Source organism: Xiphias gladius, chromosome 15, assembly GCF_016859285.1.
Source record: "Xiphias gladius isolate SHS-SW01 ecotype Sanya breed wild chromosome 15, ASM1685928v1, whole genome shotgun sequence".
In the NCBI taxonomy this organism is placed as follows: domain Eukaryota; kingdom Metazoa; phylum Chordata; class Actinopteri; order Istiophoriformes; family Xiphiidae; genus Xiphias; species Xiphias gladius.
The window spans coordinates 8009189-8024412 of record NC_053414.1 but is presented as its reverse complement, the minus strand read 5'-3'; the positions used below and the strand labels follow the sequence as shown (position 1 = coordinate 8024412).

Genomic DNA, 15224 nt, shown 5'->3' with positions numbered 1-15224 from the left:
AAAAAAAACACACACACACACAAAATCCTGTAACACCATCAAGTCTTAGTTACAAGTGCAAGGGGTTCAGTAAACTTTTAGAAAACCTTCACAATGTCAACTACTTATAGACTTTATGTAGTTATGACGTTTCAGTCTGTAGACCTTTATCATGTAAGATTCCTTGACAGATTTTAAAGCAGAGCCTTCTGATTCAGTGTATTCAGATTTTATATTTTGACTCTCCTTTCATTCCTTTTCTTCACTGGGAAACCTACAAATATTTAAACAAATACCAAAAGTTAATAAATTAATCACATCCAAGAAGAGCCAAAGTGAACTCTGAAATGTTACGGGTGAAAAAGGCAACTATACGTTTGTCTCATGTTTCACTTTTTCCACTCTTCTTCCCGACCCGCTCCTCCTCCTCAGATACGGCCAAAAGCTTGTTGTGGTGGCGTCTCAGACCCTGCGATTCCGGACTCTGATTGGTAGCGAGAGCGATCCTGATTTAAAACTAAACGACGACTCTTACTGTGTGTTGGAAAGAGTCGGCCGAGCACGCTGGCAAGGAGAGCTCCAGAGTGATCTGCATGGATGCTCTTTCAAGTAGGAGATACATGCACACTCATCTAGCTCAGGGTCGTTGCTGTTCTGCGTTTCCTCCGTTTCAGGCCAACGTTTAGTTGTTCACTAAGTAACAGCCAGTGTTGTGTTTCAATAGGACCGATGCTCGAAAATTGCACTACATGAGGAAGTCTCTTGTCAAACATGGACTCATCAGCATGCAGTCTCATGTCACACGAGTGAGGTCAGGACAACAGCAACACTCCATACTTCTGCTGCTCAAACGCTTCCACGTAAACAGGTTTGTTTAGTTCTTCTGTTTCTCATTCTCAACACTGTTTTACTGTTTAGCACATATGGAGGGAAGATGACGGATGGAGTTATAACCAGCTGCGTTCTTACTGTAACTTCTGTTAAGTGAAGTGCTCGATAACAGACCTTAAGACTTTTCTGGTACAGACTGAAATGTGTCCGTAGAAATGACAATCAGTAATGATTACTTTTAATTATTAAATCATCTTGCTGAGAAAACAAAAAACAACAAATTCTGTTGGACATTTTTGCTTGAAAAATCAATCATCAAAATGGTTGCCACTTATTTTTCTGTTAATCTGTTCTGTTAACGTTTAGGAAATGTGACTTCTTTTCTCAAATTAAACAAATTTGTTCAGAATATATTTGTCAAAGTAAGATTTCAAAAACTGTATCCTTTCTGTATTGGTACCAAAATCCAGGCACTAGTATTTCAAATAATGCACGGCCTCAGCGAAGACAGCTTGCTGGTGTAATCTGCAGGTGTAGAGACACAAATCATTAATAACTTGTCTCATCACCAGTGCCAAGTTTTTCAAAAAAGTAATTGGACCGCATTTTCTACAAAAACTGTAAAGAAAAAACGGGCTTTCCTATTGAAGCACAAGCCTACTGAAATCATTGAAAATCATGACCCCTTCTCATTTGAGCTCACTTGAATACAAACAGTCAATTTGTTTTCAGTTTAGTTCATCTTTCCACAGCCATAGCCCTGCTACTCAAGTGCAAATAGTTAGACGGAACAAAGCCAATGTTTGTGCTTTTGTAAATGTAATATTAAAATCTAGGAGCATCGTTAGTCTGTAGGCTCCGTCACTCCCACTCTCTGTCTTTGTCTCTCTTTTGAGGACGTTCCACTCACCCCTTCCTGCTCTTTCAGGAGGAGTAAGTATGACATACTGATGGAGTACGTGTCCAACCTTCTCCAGCAGTTACCTGGTCAGTTTGCCACTTTGATCACGCTCAAAGAACAACTTGTGAGTATCTCTCTGCGAGTGTCTGTCGGACTGCGTGTGCCCCCTCTGTCGGTTTTTTGGCAATAGCCGTGTGTTTTCTTGCAGAATGTGAGCGACCGTACTTTTAAGCGTGTATTTCAGTACATGCGAGCGGCCAAGTTGGTCGAGTTTTGCCAGTACCCTCTGGAGGACTTAGATCCCAGCGCCGGGCCCTGCACCAACAAAAAAGGTAACGTGACACAGAAGCACAAGTGCATATAAGCGCAATAAATTTACGTGCTCATCTCAAAAACATCCATTTGATCAAATAACAATACCTCATTATCAGGATTCCATCACAATATCAGCAATTAAGCTCAAATCAAAGCCATACCATCTTTGCCAATACTTTTATTTGTTGATTTTATTATCGACATGAGGGATATTAGGAATAAGCAGTGTCTTTCTTGACAGCCATTTGCACTTTCGTGCTCCATGTACTGAGGAACACACAAATGACTTAGATATTTTTGATGTATTTGATTCAGCATTAATGGTTCATCTCAAATTAATAACATATATTAAGCTACTGACAGAACATTTTAAATCTAAAGTTCGTTTAAAATATAAACAGCTTCCTAAAATTTGAGTTAGAATAAAAAGATGAAATCACATAAACCTAAATGGTAAAACTCCAGTAGTATCATCTCATGTTATGAGTCATGTTATGAGTCAATGTGTTGTTTCAACAGTTTATTTAAAGCCACACTGCGGTGTAGGGCTGCCACTAATGATTACTTTCACTATCAGTGTTTATTTCCTTGATGAATTGTTTCATCTGTCATTCATAAAGCCCAGCCCAAGGTGACATCTCTAAGTTGTTTGTTTTGTTTGACAGACAATCAAAGGCCTGAAGATATTCAGTTTACTATCATTGGAGAAAGTATAAATAACAGCCTATCTTTACCTTTGAGAAGCTGGAATCTGTGGAATGTTTTTACATTTTTGCTTGAAAAGCGATTTAAATGATTATTCCATTTTCAATTTAAAAAAAAAAAATAATAATTTTCTGTCCATCGCCAGTGGTTCCTAACCTGAAATTTGTGAACCTGCTAGGTAATTATGAAGATGCAATGTTGCAAGATGGTTAAAAGAATAGCAAAGAAGAAAAAAATATAGTTCTCTACTCAACTTTTTTTTTTTTTTTTTTTTTTCAAACTTTCTTCTAATATTTGCTTTACTTACTATATATTTTTACATCCTTAGGCTTCTATTTGAAGTATTCAATTAAAATGATTTAAGAACAAATAACTGGTAACAGCCTGCAACAAGACGTTGCAAGTAGACATAGCGACCTGATTGATTAATCAACAAATTGTTTCAGCCACTGGGATGAACAACACATGACAGCTGCTCTGTGCAATGGTATATTTTGAATGGCCCACTAATTTCACTAATAAAACATTATAGAGTACAACAAAAAGTATACCTATGACAAGTGTAGTCTACTTTAAGACATGATAAGAAGGAACAGGAAAAAGTTTAAATTCAACATTTAGTTATAGAATCATTATTATTAGAGATAGGAATATATATAAATAATAAAGTGAAGTTATAAATACAAGAGTTTTAAAAGACATTGTTGCTGCAGAAATGCATACAGCTGTATATTGTAAGTTTGTGGCAATTATAATACTGTATTAAATTTTTGTTCCATATGGCAAATAGAGCACTGAGCTATTTAACTTTTGTTTCCCAGGGAATAAAGTGCTTGTGCGCTGTTTGAGACTGTTAAAGCCGTATACAAAGAAGGGTGTCGCTGATGATGATGATGAGGACGAGGACGAGGAAGACGACGCCGGAGCAAGAAGAAAAGCTTTCCCTCCAGAGGGGCGAATCATGGAGAAGGATGTCCTGTCACAGGCCTATCACATCGGTATGGTTCATCAGTCCCTTCTCTCAAATAACAGAAGACTCGGGGAAATGAATTGGTTTCACATTGTCGTACATGTTTTTGTTGGCAAGTAGAAAACAAGCACATTAGTTTGGGGTTGTCCACTGCAGTCTGAAAACACTCGGACAGTGACGCGTTCTCTTTTTGTTTTTTGGCTCTAAGCTCCAGAATATTGGATTTGACATGAAATCGGGACTGTTGGCAAACAGTAAAGGAATCACAGCCCATTTTAGAATCTCCTTTCACATGCACCTTGTTACATAATGTGAAGGAGGTGTTACTGCACGTGTTGGTCTCGTGTCTGAATCAGCATCCAAGTCACCTTTACAAAAAAGTTACAATTGCAGTTTTGCAAGGTCAGACTTACTAACCTTTCCTAAAATGCATGTCTTCGTTTAACCTTGTTAGAAGAACCTTAATAAATGTATTTATTAATAATAATTTCTTCTGGACAGAAAAAATAAGATTAAGCTTTAAATAATCGTAAAACACTGCAAATAAGCAAATGTCAAAATGATTTATTTTTTCTCCCCTTGCAGTGCAGGGTCAAAGTGTAAAAAACAAAAAACAAAACCTTGTGCAATCACAAGAGTAACCAGACCAGCACTCCCTCCCCTAATTTTTGATTTTCATCCATGAAAACTGCATGAAATTATGAATATATACACATAAAGGCGTTCTGTGCACATGCAGTGTTGGAGGCAATTCACTGTGAGAAGCTTGGGGTCAGGCGTCCACATTGTTCACAATGGTCAGTAATTAAGGATACAACAGCAAAATTTGTCTTAAAATCCATCACTGCTGCTGCGTGCTCTTACAGTACAGTGTTCTTCCTTAATATCATTGCTTTCCAGCTCCCCGCTACTCTCCAGGAATGTCACCGCTCCCTCTCGTCCACCACATGCACATATTTTATTTCTGCAAAGTGCTGTACATAGTCCCTCCAGTTTGTGAACAGTACAGTAGGACGGTGATAGGAATACGGTTCTTATCACCCTTACGTCAGTGCTGAAAGTCAGCACTTTACCCTCAAATCCATTGTCTCTATTCAGACAGGACAGACAGAGCCAACAAACAAAAACTAGCATCGACTGGGAAGTTAAGGATTACACTGTAATTATCCATTAACTTTTCTCACCTCCAAATGAGTATTGCATTAATTCTTGTCTGTGTCTTTTTGTTTTAACGCAGTATTATCCCGTGGTACAAAGGGAATCCCCCAGACTGGTATCGGGTATAGAATGAACGTTGGTAAACTGGAATCTCGCATGCTCTGCCGAAGACTAGAGAGGGATGGTTTAATTAAGGTAAGCCCTATGCTGTTAACACAATGTTTCCCATATAGAGAATTATTTTGCCAACAAAATTAATTTTCTACCTATCGAAAAGACTTCTTTGTACACCCTGTACCAAGTTATTATGCAGATGCCATTTTTGTTTGTTTTTTCCTAAACTGTCAGCACGATTAAGGATTTTTTTTTTTTTTAAATCCTCAACAATTACATTACGATGTGGATGTTAATAAAAGCAAAAACTACTGATAACAAACAGTAAAGTTTGTAACATTTTGAAATGAACACAAAATACACCGTTTCAAATTATTATGCACAATGCAGTCTGAAAATGGGTCATAATGAACTCAAAACAAATCTATTGTAATTGAACAGATCATTCTTCAAAAAATAAACATTTTTAAAAAAAATCTACTTACGGATTAAAGCTAGATATCGCTTAAACAACTCTCTTATACATTGAACTTATAAGTCCATGTATAGTTTCTGCCTATATTTCATTCGAGGATGCCAGTATGGCCTACCAGAGATGCTGTTTTGAAGTATTCTACCGCCAACCCTCAAAGATCTTCCTCTTTAAAGGATGCTCTACAGGTTTTCAACAGGGTTGAGGTCAGGGGATGATGGTGGTCACAGCATGATTGTTTTCTCCTTCTATGTCCACAGCAACCGAGGGGTCAAGGGTGTTTTGCGCAGCACGGGATGGTGCATTGTTCTGCATGAAAATAATGTTGTTCAGGAACGCACGATTGTTCTTTTTATACAATGTCAGGAAATGTTCAGTTAGGAACTGCCCACTCTAAGTCGGATTCCCTTTTAATTAAGGTCACCTGATAAATTGATTAACAACCCTGCCTGAGATTGATAGATGTTATCTAAAAGGAGAAATAAAACAATCAAACACTTACATTTAAAAACTAAAAACTAAATGTTATGTAATATGAAAATGTAAATTTTGTTAGTGATATATACTATTACTTGCATGATAAGCTGGAACACTGTAGGTAAAAACTGTTTGAAAAACTGTTTGAAAATTTAATGAAGTCTAAACTTGTGAGGTCTGTTGGAAAGGTTTATGTGCAGGCGGAGAGATTGGAAAAATGTCTTACATAATAGGATGTTAGTTTGTGAATCCAATCGTGTCCAGTGACCAATCTCAATTGCCAAATAGGCTGAGGCTCCCCACCCACATGACCTCCACCAGAGGACAACCATCAGGAAGAAAAAGCCTTCCTCTCTGAAATGTTGTGATGAGCGCCAGATCCGATGGTGGTCTGATAAGATCTGTGAGAAGTTTGTTTGGTGTCAGATAGGAAGCTTGTTCACCCATTTGTTTGAGCTGCAAAATGGTGTTTATTGGAATTAGTAACTTGTTTTTGTGGAGAGCCATGGGCTAAAGACATGCAACAGTAGCATTTTAATCTAAGATAAGGCTGCTAATGATAACATGCTAACACTGAGTGCCCAGAAGTTCTGTCCTTTAAAGAATACTGCCATCTGTTTACATTTTTGGCCATGCTAGTGGTATGGCTCTAAGTACTGCAATGTCAGCCTGTTGGTTCATCACTTTGGTCGAGACTGAAATATCTCAACAACTTTGACAGATTGCCATGAAATTTTTATACATTTTGACATTCACGGTCCCCAGAGGACAAATCCTAATGAACTTGCCCGTAGCTCCACCAGCAGGTCAAAGTTGTCACTTACACTGTGAAATATCTCGATATCTGCTTTATGGACTGACACATAGTTTTTTCCAGGCAGTCATGGTCCTCTGAGGATGAATCCTAATAGTTTTGGTGATCCCATGACTTTTACTCTAGTGACACCACGAGGTTGACATTTGTGATTTTGAGAAATTTTATGAAATATCTGTCATCTATTGGATGGATTGCCAGGAAATTCGGTACAGAAATTCATGTTCCCATCAGGATGGATTTGAATCACTTGTGGTATCTTAACTTTTCATCTAGCGCTATCATCTTGTCCAAATTCTAGTGTGTTGTTTCAACTGTGGGCTATAATTTGTGGTATTGTTGTATTGTTATATTTCATTGTATTGTACTGCATTACATTATATCAAGTGTAAACATTTTTGCTTCTCAATAGATGTAGATGAGGTAGTCGAAATACATGAGACACCCTTTGTCGTAAGGTTGTCCAGTACATCACCACAGTAGCCTCAGAATTTTACCGTAGAACTGAGTCAACACATGCAAAAAGCCAAAGTGGCAGTCTACTCGAAAATTAGCTTTTAATTAAGGGCTGTTTTATTACACATCATATTACAATGTAAAGGTGTTTCATTTTTATGTGTGTGATGTCTTTCACCCTGCAGGGATTCATGGAGGACGAGGGTCGGCAGAGGACCACAAAATTTATCAGCCACAAGTGTGTATTTATAAATGAGAACAGATTTCCAAATTCTTATTTTAACACCACATGACATCAAATACTAAAGTATCAGTAATATTGCTCTGCTCACTTCTTTTGACAGTTGTGTGGGTGTGAGCGATCAGCTCCAGCTGTTTGCAAAGGAGCAGGAACGCAAGAAACTCCTCTACTCCTCTGCACCACAGACATCAGATACGGCAACTGCCATCCCTAAAACGCAACCATCCTCAGAGACAACAGCAAAAGGAAACACCAAAAATCCTGCGGCAAAGAAGATTCAGAAAGCAGGTGGAGAAGGAGACAAAGATGCCGAGGAAGCTGGGCAGGCATGTGGTGTTAGAGAAGTGGAAATGGGGGGTGAAGGTTTGGAAGGAGGTGGAGGTAAAGCGAGAGGAAAGTCAGGGGCAAGAAGAAAGACGACGGGGAAGAAAGGCGGTGTGACAGCGAATCAGACACAACCTGACATCCCCACACCAGCTGAATGTGAGCACTCATTAAACCATGACACTTCTCACAACAGATATTATTTAAAAAGGACTCTGTAACCTACATCCTAACTGTGTACTGTGATAATCAAAGAGTTGGTTTAATGGGCAATTGCAGCTCTTTATGTTGTCTCACCCTTTTTTTTTTTCTTTTTTTTTTTAAATTTCTGTCATCACTCAGGTGAAACCCCAGCAAGCAGCGAACCCAAGACCGGTATGACATCTGATGTTCTCAGAACAGGTAATCCCTAGAAAGGGGCCTAAACAACTACACTTCACCTATACTTCGGCAGAAGGCAATCTCTGAAGGAAAAGTCTTTGTTCTGCTGAAAATGAGGAAATCCTACACCTGCAATAACTGATTTTTTTTTTTCTGGCCAGTGGGCAGCAGAAAGCATCTGTAAACAGAAAATTGTCTGACATATTGTCACCAGCTAGTTGCTAAGTTTGTCTGTCTGCTGTTTGGTGTTGTGCAGTTACAGTTTTTAGAGCTTCACCTGTTGGGGCCAAAAACAGTGCCGATCAGAGGGGTGGGACTGAACCAAAACATTAAAGTCGCTGGCCATGAGACCAAAACAATGAGTTGAAAGTCACTGTAAAGCTCTGCAGAGCTGAGAGGAACTGCAGAGGCAGATAATAATTCTCTGTGGGCTCATCACTACAGACGACCCCTTTTACATTATATGGAGTCATTTGAGCTACTGTCAGTATAAAATCATCGTATCAGCGTTTTGCCAGATGTCATTTATAGCTGAAAAAAATGCTGCTAAGTTGTATTTAACCTTTTGTGAATCACCTTTGTAGCATTGTTTGTTACTTTGGTTAGGTAATTTTCTCTGACGTGATACAATACATTATGTGTGTTTTCCCTTTTCTATGTCTCTACTATCAGAGCAAGCAGCAACTGAGGATGGAGAGCAATCCAGCTTAAGTCCTGGCAGCTCTTTGCCTCCGAGTGAGGCATCGGGTATTAACCCAGCAGACAACAACATTGTGGTTGTTAAAGATGTTGGCCTGCCGCAGGTCAGTCTGATGGGTTGGTTTCACTGGTTTGTTTTTGTTTTTTTTCCTGCTATAACGGGGCCCTGTTCTTCAAATGTGGCTTAACTAATTCAGCTTAACATGCTGTTATCAGGTTAAAGTAATCCTGTTAATTCTCATCCAGATAATTTGGTTCTTATTTTTCTGGTTGGTTATTTTTTAATTCTGGATGAAGTCATCAGCATTTTTCATCTAAAATATTAATAATATCAGCACTGTTTTATTGTATCCCTAAGAAACCATCACACATGGGATTCACCCTAGACAGTCTTGGTCGTACTAACTTTCATCCAGTTAAATGTCAGTACGCTGCAGTTTGGTCTTACTGCTCTTAGTTTAATTTTAAACCAGCTTTGACGAACCAGAAAATCCAGACTTAAGTCAAATCAACCACGATCTAGTCTGGATAACTGAGTTATCCACGTACGAAGAACGGGGCCCAGATCGAAGCTGTTCTGTTTGAGATGGGTAGATGAAAGTAACGGCTCGATCCACCTCCCTCAGACCCCCAGTCGAAAAAAATCCAGAAAGTCTTTGAAGAGGTCTCACGAGACGTACCGCCTGTTGAGGAGGAAGAACCTGATCGTCGAGGCCGTCCGCAACTTCAAAATCATAGAGGGTCTTTTCCCGTCAGTTTGTCTTCAATGTTTCATCAGTTTATTCCAAAGCATTTACAGACAGAATTGAAGAGGGAAAAAAAAAATGTCAACATGCTGTTTTTTTTCCAGACTGCAGAAGATGATCAATGATGAAGAGAAGCAGGACGGAGTCAGCTCAAAGTGTTGCAAGAAAACTATCTTGCGTCTCGTCCACAGTCTGTCTAGAGAAGGCCTGCTTAAGATTTACACGACCACTGTCATACAGGACGGGATCACCAAGAAGGTACAAACACACCACACCTCGATGGTCAATTACATTTCCATACCTATCATCATTTGGAGGTTGGTTGTTCTTCTTTCATTACATCCACTTTCTGTGATTAAAATAAAACGCAGAATCAGATGATTTTTAGCAAAGGCAAATGTACAGACTAGAGGACTAGAAAAGAAATATTAACTTTTTTTTACTTGTTGATATCCCCCCCACCCCACCCCTTACCTCCACTCTCTTTCTCAACGCTCTTCCACATGCAGGTTGAGATGGTCGTTCATCCGTCTATTCAGCCCAATGACGACATAGTGCACCGAGTTATTGAGCAGGTCCGCTTCAAGATCTCCAGCTCTTACTCAGCTGTCCGGTGAGCAAAAAACAAATACTTTAAAAGAAGTCATTGAGAAATACAGAATGTCTGAGTAGTCTAAGTTAGCTTGGTGGCCACCACAATCTAGTGGCAAGCTGTTTCCTCTGATTGTCACTGCTCTCCCACAGCCTGACTCCTGTGATTATATTTCATTTTGTCAGTTTCTCAGTGTAAATATCCTGCATACTCAATCCTGACTTGGAAGTGGTCTGTTGTCTAGAACGGGGACGTGTCTTGTGTCATGTTTCTTGATTCGCCCTCTGTTCAACTGTCTTTTGTCTTCCCTGTGCTGTCCCTCAGTCTGCAGCACACTGAAGAGAGAGCCAGAAACCAAGAAAGAGAGTCTGAGGAGACGACGGCGGGCACTTCTAAAGGCCAAAAGAGCAAGGCTGACAGGAAGAGAGCAAGCATAAAAGACGACAAGGAGTTCAAGCCCACTACAGGTTCTATTTGGTTGTATACCGCAGCATACAAAGGGGACGCGTTATTTCGGAGCGGCCTGGAGTCTGTTTGTTTATTTTCTGAATAGTCAGGATTCAGTGACCGAGAGTTGGAGCATCACGCCTTTATTGGGCATGAAGTTTTCCCAGTCGAACCATCAGCGCAAACAACAAGAACCTGCACTGAAAAAAATGTGTTCACTCAAGAAAAGTCAGATGTACAACTTTCAGTAGATACAAGATTCAGGAGAGAAGACATATCAATGAATCATTTTGTCTTTTAAAATATGAGAAAAAAGGAAAAAAGAAAATGCCATCGCAATTTCCCAGAGCCCAAGGTGGTGTATTCAATTTGTTTGATTTGTCTGACAAACAATCCGAAGAGTCAAAAACATATTCAAATTATTATCATATAAAGTTCTGTGCAAATGTTTTAGGCACCAAAAGTAAAGTACGGTTGCTTTCACAATAATGCAAAGAATAGTTTTATTCATCAGTTAAGTGCAGTACACAGAAAAAACCTAATCAAATCGGTAATTGGTGTGACCTCCCTTTTGCCTTTAAAACAACACCAGTTCAGTTTTTGAAGGTATTTGGCAGGTAGGTTTGTTCGAAGCATCTTGGAGAACTTGTCCCAGTTCTCCTGTGGATTTAGGCTGTCTCAGTGTCCTCTGTCTCTCCATGTAATCCCAGACTGACCCCATGGTGTTGAGATCAGGGCTCTTTGGGGGCCAGACCATCTGTTGCAGGACTCGTTGTTTTCTTTTAGTCACTGAAGATAGTTCTTTTTGGCTCTGGCTGTATGTTTGGACTCGTAGTCATGGTGCAGAATGAATTTGGGAAGGATCAGAGACCTCCCTGATGACTTTGTTCGGTGGATAAAAATCTAAACATCTAACAAGTGCCTAAAACGTTACTGTGTGATAAAGACAAGCAGCAAATTCTCTTATTTAGGAGTTCAGACCTATTTCTACGACTAATTGATTGATTAAGTAATCATCTCAGCTCTATACCAAACTGACAAAATAAACGTGATTTACTATGATTTCCCAAAATGTAGCCTTACTACGGTAGGTATCAGGTACAGTGTTCTTAAATTCAGTGAAATCCTGTGTCACTGTCAAGAAACATCAAAGTTACCATTCAGACAAAAAACTTTTGAATTTGAATTCACAGTTGGGAAAATATTGTTGGATTCTGCAACTTTACCACCTCCTCTATTTAGCTTATTGACTTGATGACTGTATATGAACTGTATTGATACCCTCGAGATTTTTATGTTCTTCGTCTTCTGTCTCTCTCTGTTCTTATAGTTAGAGGATTGGGTAAGACTTTCGGCTTCCAGCCCAAAATGCATCGTCTGCGTGTTGTTCATAACTTCCTCTGGTACTTGATGTACGGGCACCCGCTCAGACACAGCTCCACTGGCTCCGACTCGGCCGGTGAAGCACCAGCGAACCTACACAGCTCTGATCCTGAAGCCAGACACCCAGACAACCACGAAAAACAAGACCTGAGAGACACGCAGAACTCCACAAACACGGACGGACAAAAACAACCGTCTGAAAAAGCTGCCTCCGGCTCCGCTCACCCACAAACTGCAGATTCTACTGTGTCTAAATTGGACGTGACATCAGGTGACGAAGAGGAGGAGCAGAAGGAAGAATCAACACCTGGTCACTCTCAGTCTGACATGAAAGGTGAGAGCATCATGTGTGAAACTACGCATATGCTTCGTAATAAATTAACTTGCTTTTGTCAAAACCAGTGCATGATTTCTGCAAACCGTTAACTAGCACTGCATAGCGGGACTTAGTAGTGAATGTGGGTACAGTAGCTATTTTTAATTATTGGAACAAAGTTGCGCTGTCAGGGTTTCACAACTAAACACCTTGATTGTTCTGTAATCTTTCGCCTGTCTCTGATAGTGTACGCCGATGAAGAGTCGTGGAAGAAATTCATTCCTCCTGTCCGCGTCCACAAAGAGTTTAGCAGCGGCTGGGCGATGGTGGGCGACCTGCTCCTCTGTCTGCCTCTCTCCGTCTTCATTCAGGTCATACAGATCAACTACAAGGTGTGAACACATTTTGTGCTGCTTTCGAAAGGATGCTTTCGAAAGCATTTCACTTACCTTTTCTGTATAGTAGAAGAAAGGTTATTGCATCTCTAAATGTGCACAAACAATGGAGCCACAAGAATTATGTTGACATGGGTGCATACCACAATGTTACTTTACATCAAATAATTACCTGTAAATATATTCTGTGTCTGCAAGTAAAAAGAAAACGATAATCAACAGAAAGTAAACCTTCTGAGCATCTGATTTGTAGGAGGAAAAAAGTGCTGTTCCTTTCCGAAAATTTTGACATTGAATTAATTAAATTACAGTGCCGTCTCAGTCTGCCTCATAAATTAACATGTGGTGCCATTGTGAACATTCTGCATACAAACATTTGAGGTCGTTGAAAACCTGTGCGGTACAAGAAAAGAGTGTGTCCTAACAGTAATATTTCTTCCTGGCCATAAGCCTAAAAACAGACATACTTTGAAATATTCCTACTGCAAAGACAAGAAACAATACCGCCATGAAGTACTGCAACAATTAGTTGAATAAACAGCCAACTATTCTGATAATCAATTAACTGTTTAAGTAATTTATGGAGTAAAACTGTCAAAAATATTTGGTTCCAGTTGCTCAAATGTGAGGATTTTCTGCTTTTCTCTGCTTTATATCATTGTCAACTGAATATCTTTGGGCTTTGGATCTTTTTAAGGACTAAACAAGACACCTGAAGACATCACCCGAAATTAATGGAGTCTAGGACAATAGTCCTGCGATAAATCCTACCTCAATGAAAATTATAACGTTCAGTTTTTGTTGAAACGGTTTTAGAGGCGCTGATTCAACTTTATGATCATTTTGGAGGCTGCAGTTTGTGGCGCTGTTGAATTGTATTGAGTTATACAAAGAGGTGATTGTAATATTTAGTTCATCCTCATGGATATAAACTATGTGGACAATATATTATGTAAAAAAATTTTAAACTGGCAACTGAATGTAGGTTTTATTATGCCTCATAAGTTGGACATGTGGACATTTATAAGATATTGATGGTGGCCCACTGCTTATAGCACAACTTGCAGTACTTGAGGAAAGACAGAGCATATGCAGTACATAAAAACACATTTGCTGAATTGTGTCCACAGGTGGATGGACTGGAGGAATATCTTAACGACCCCGTGAAACAACACCATCTTGTTAGAGTGCTGCCCGCCAGAATGAAAAGACAGCTGCTTTATAGACGGTGATTTTCCTTCTCTTTCCTCTCTCTTTCCTGCTCTCGCCATAACACATCATAACTGTAATTCTAAACTGAGTGTTTATGGGTTCTTTATGTCAGGAAATACCTCTTCTCATTTCATGAGAACCTGCAGAAATTGGCCTACATGGGTCTGCTGCAGTTTGGACCTGTGGAGAAGTTCAAGGAGAAAGACCAGGTACGCGGTGACCACATCAAGTCAAGTCTGTCAGTCCAAACACAGAGAGAGAGAGAGTGAAGAATAAATCGTCATCATCTTACCGTTGCTCTGATTCTCTCATGCCACACAGAATTGCATTTGGCTATCATTAATTGTTTGCATTCTTACAGACGAATATCATAACATTCGAAACAGGGGAAAACGGTGAAGACAAAAGTTATCGTTGAAAATGTTTAATTTTGAAGTATTTACAGCTTGTGTTATGTTTTTTTGCCCCTTTACTACAAGACATAAACAGAACAACTGTGCCGACATACAAGTAACATGGAGTTCAGCAAGAGAAGATTAAGGAGGCAAATACAATTAAAAGCACAATTACAAACAAAAATAATATAAACCAGATCATAACAATGAGAAAAAAAAAACAGAGCTACAGACTTTTAAGCCTGAAGATCAAAGAAGGTTTAATTACACTGTACATCAGACATTTCTGCGTTTTTTTGTTTTCATGTAATTTAATATTGGTGCGTAAAGAATCTATTTTAATGAAGAAATGACTAATATTTGGCACATCGTTCAGTACTCTTTTACTGTTAGAACAAAAAAAACGAAATACGAGTGACTGATGTAAGTCAAAACAATAATGTTGAAGTTCATGTTAAGTTTTTACAAAAAGCACATTGACCTATCAATATATTTAAATTTAGCACTAAACCATTTAGGAGTGTTTATAGCATGTGTTTTAAATAAAGCATGAATGTCACATCACGGAATAGAGGTTCTTTACTTGGTCAAAGGAAATCACACGTAATTAAATTCTCTTTTCGTATGTCTCATGTTCTTTCTCCAAACCTGCACTGCTCCAGGTGTTTGTGTACCTGAGACGTAATGCCACCATTGTCGACACCACCAACGCGGAGCCGCACTACTGGCTGGTCACAGAGTCACCCGAAAAACCCTTTGACAGGCGCCAGTACACATTCAACACTGCTGAGGATGTTGAAAACTACTGGTTTGACCTGATGTGTGTCTGCCTCAATACACCACTGGGTACGTGCACACACACATTTATAGAAGCAGGATCACTCAAAACACTGGCAATCAA

General features: G+C 39.3%; 1 protein-coding gene across 1 annotated transcript in view; it reads left to right on the top strand.

The window, feature by feature from the left end:
* LOC120800046 (general transcription factor 3C polypeptide 1) overlaps positions 1–15224 on the top strand; it is a 30632-nt gene that overhangs the window by 3111 nt on the left and 12297 nt on the right. The window contains exons 3-21 of the mRNA XM_040145817.1: positions 412–588; positions 704–847; positions 1739–1835; positions 1920–2043; positions 3553–3729; positions 4939–5054; positions 7378–7430; positions 7537–7916; positions 8100–8159; positions 8811–8941; positions 9464–9588; positions 9688–9841; positions 10093–10196; positions 10500–10642; positions 11953–12339; positions 12568–12713; positions 13847–13944; positions 14041–14137; positions 14986–15169. Of these exons, the coding sequence (XP_040001751.1) occupies positions 412–588; positions 704–847; positions 1739–1835; positions 1920–2043; positions 3553–3729; positions 4939–5054; positions 7378–7430; positions 7537–7916; positions 8100–8159; positions 8811–8941; positions 9464–9588; positions 9688–9841; positions 10093–10196; positions 10500–10642; positions 11953–12339; positions 12568–12713; positions 13847–13944; positions 14041–14137; positions 14986–15169 (2897 nt within the window). The remainder of the gene's footprint in view (positions 1–411; positions 589–703; positions 848–1738; positions 1836–1919; positions 2044–3552; positions 3730–4938; positions 5055–7377; positions 7431–7536; positions 7917–8099; positions 8160–8810; positions 8942–9463; positions 9589–9687; positions 9842–10092; positions 10197–10499; positions 10643–11952; positions 12340–12567; positions 12714–13846; positions 13945–14040; positions 14138–14985; positions 15170–15224) is intronic.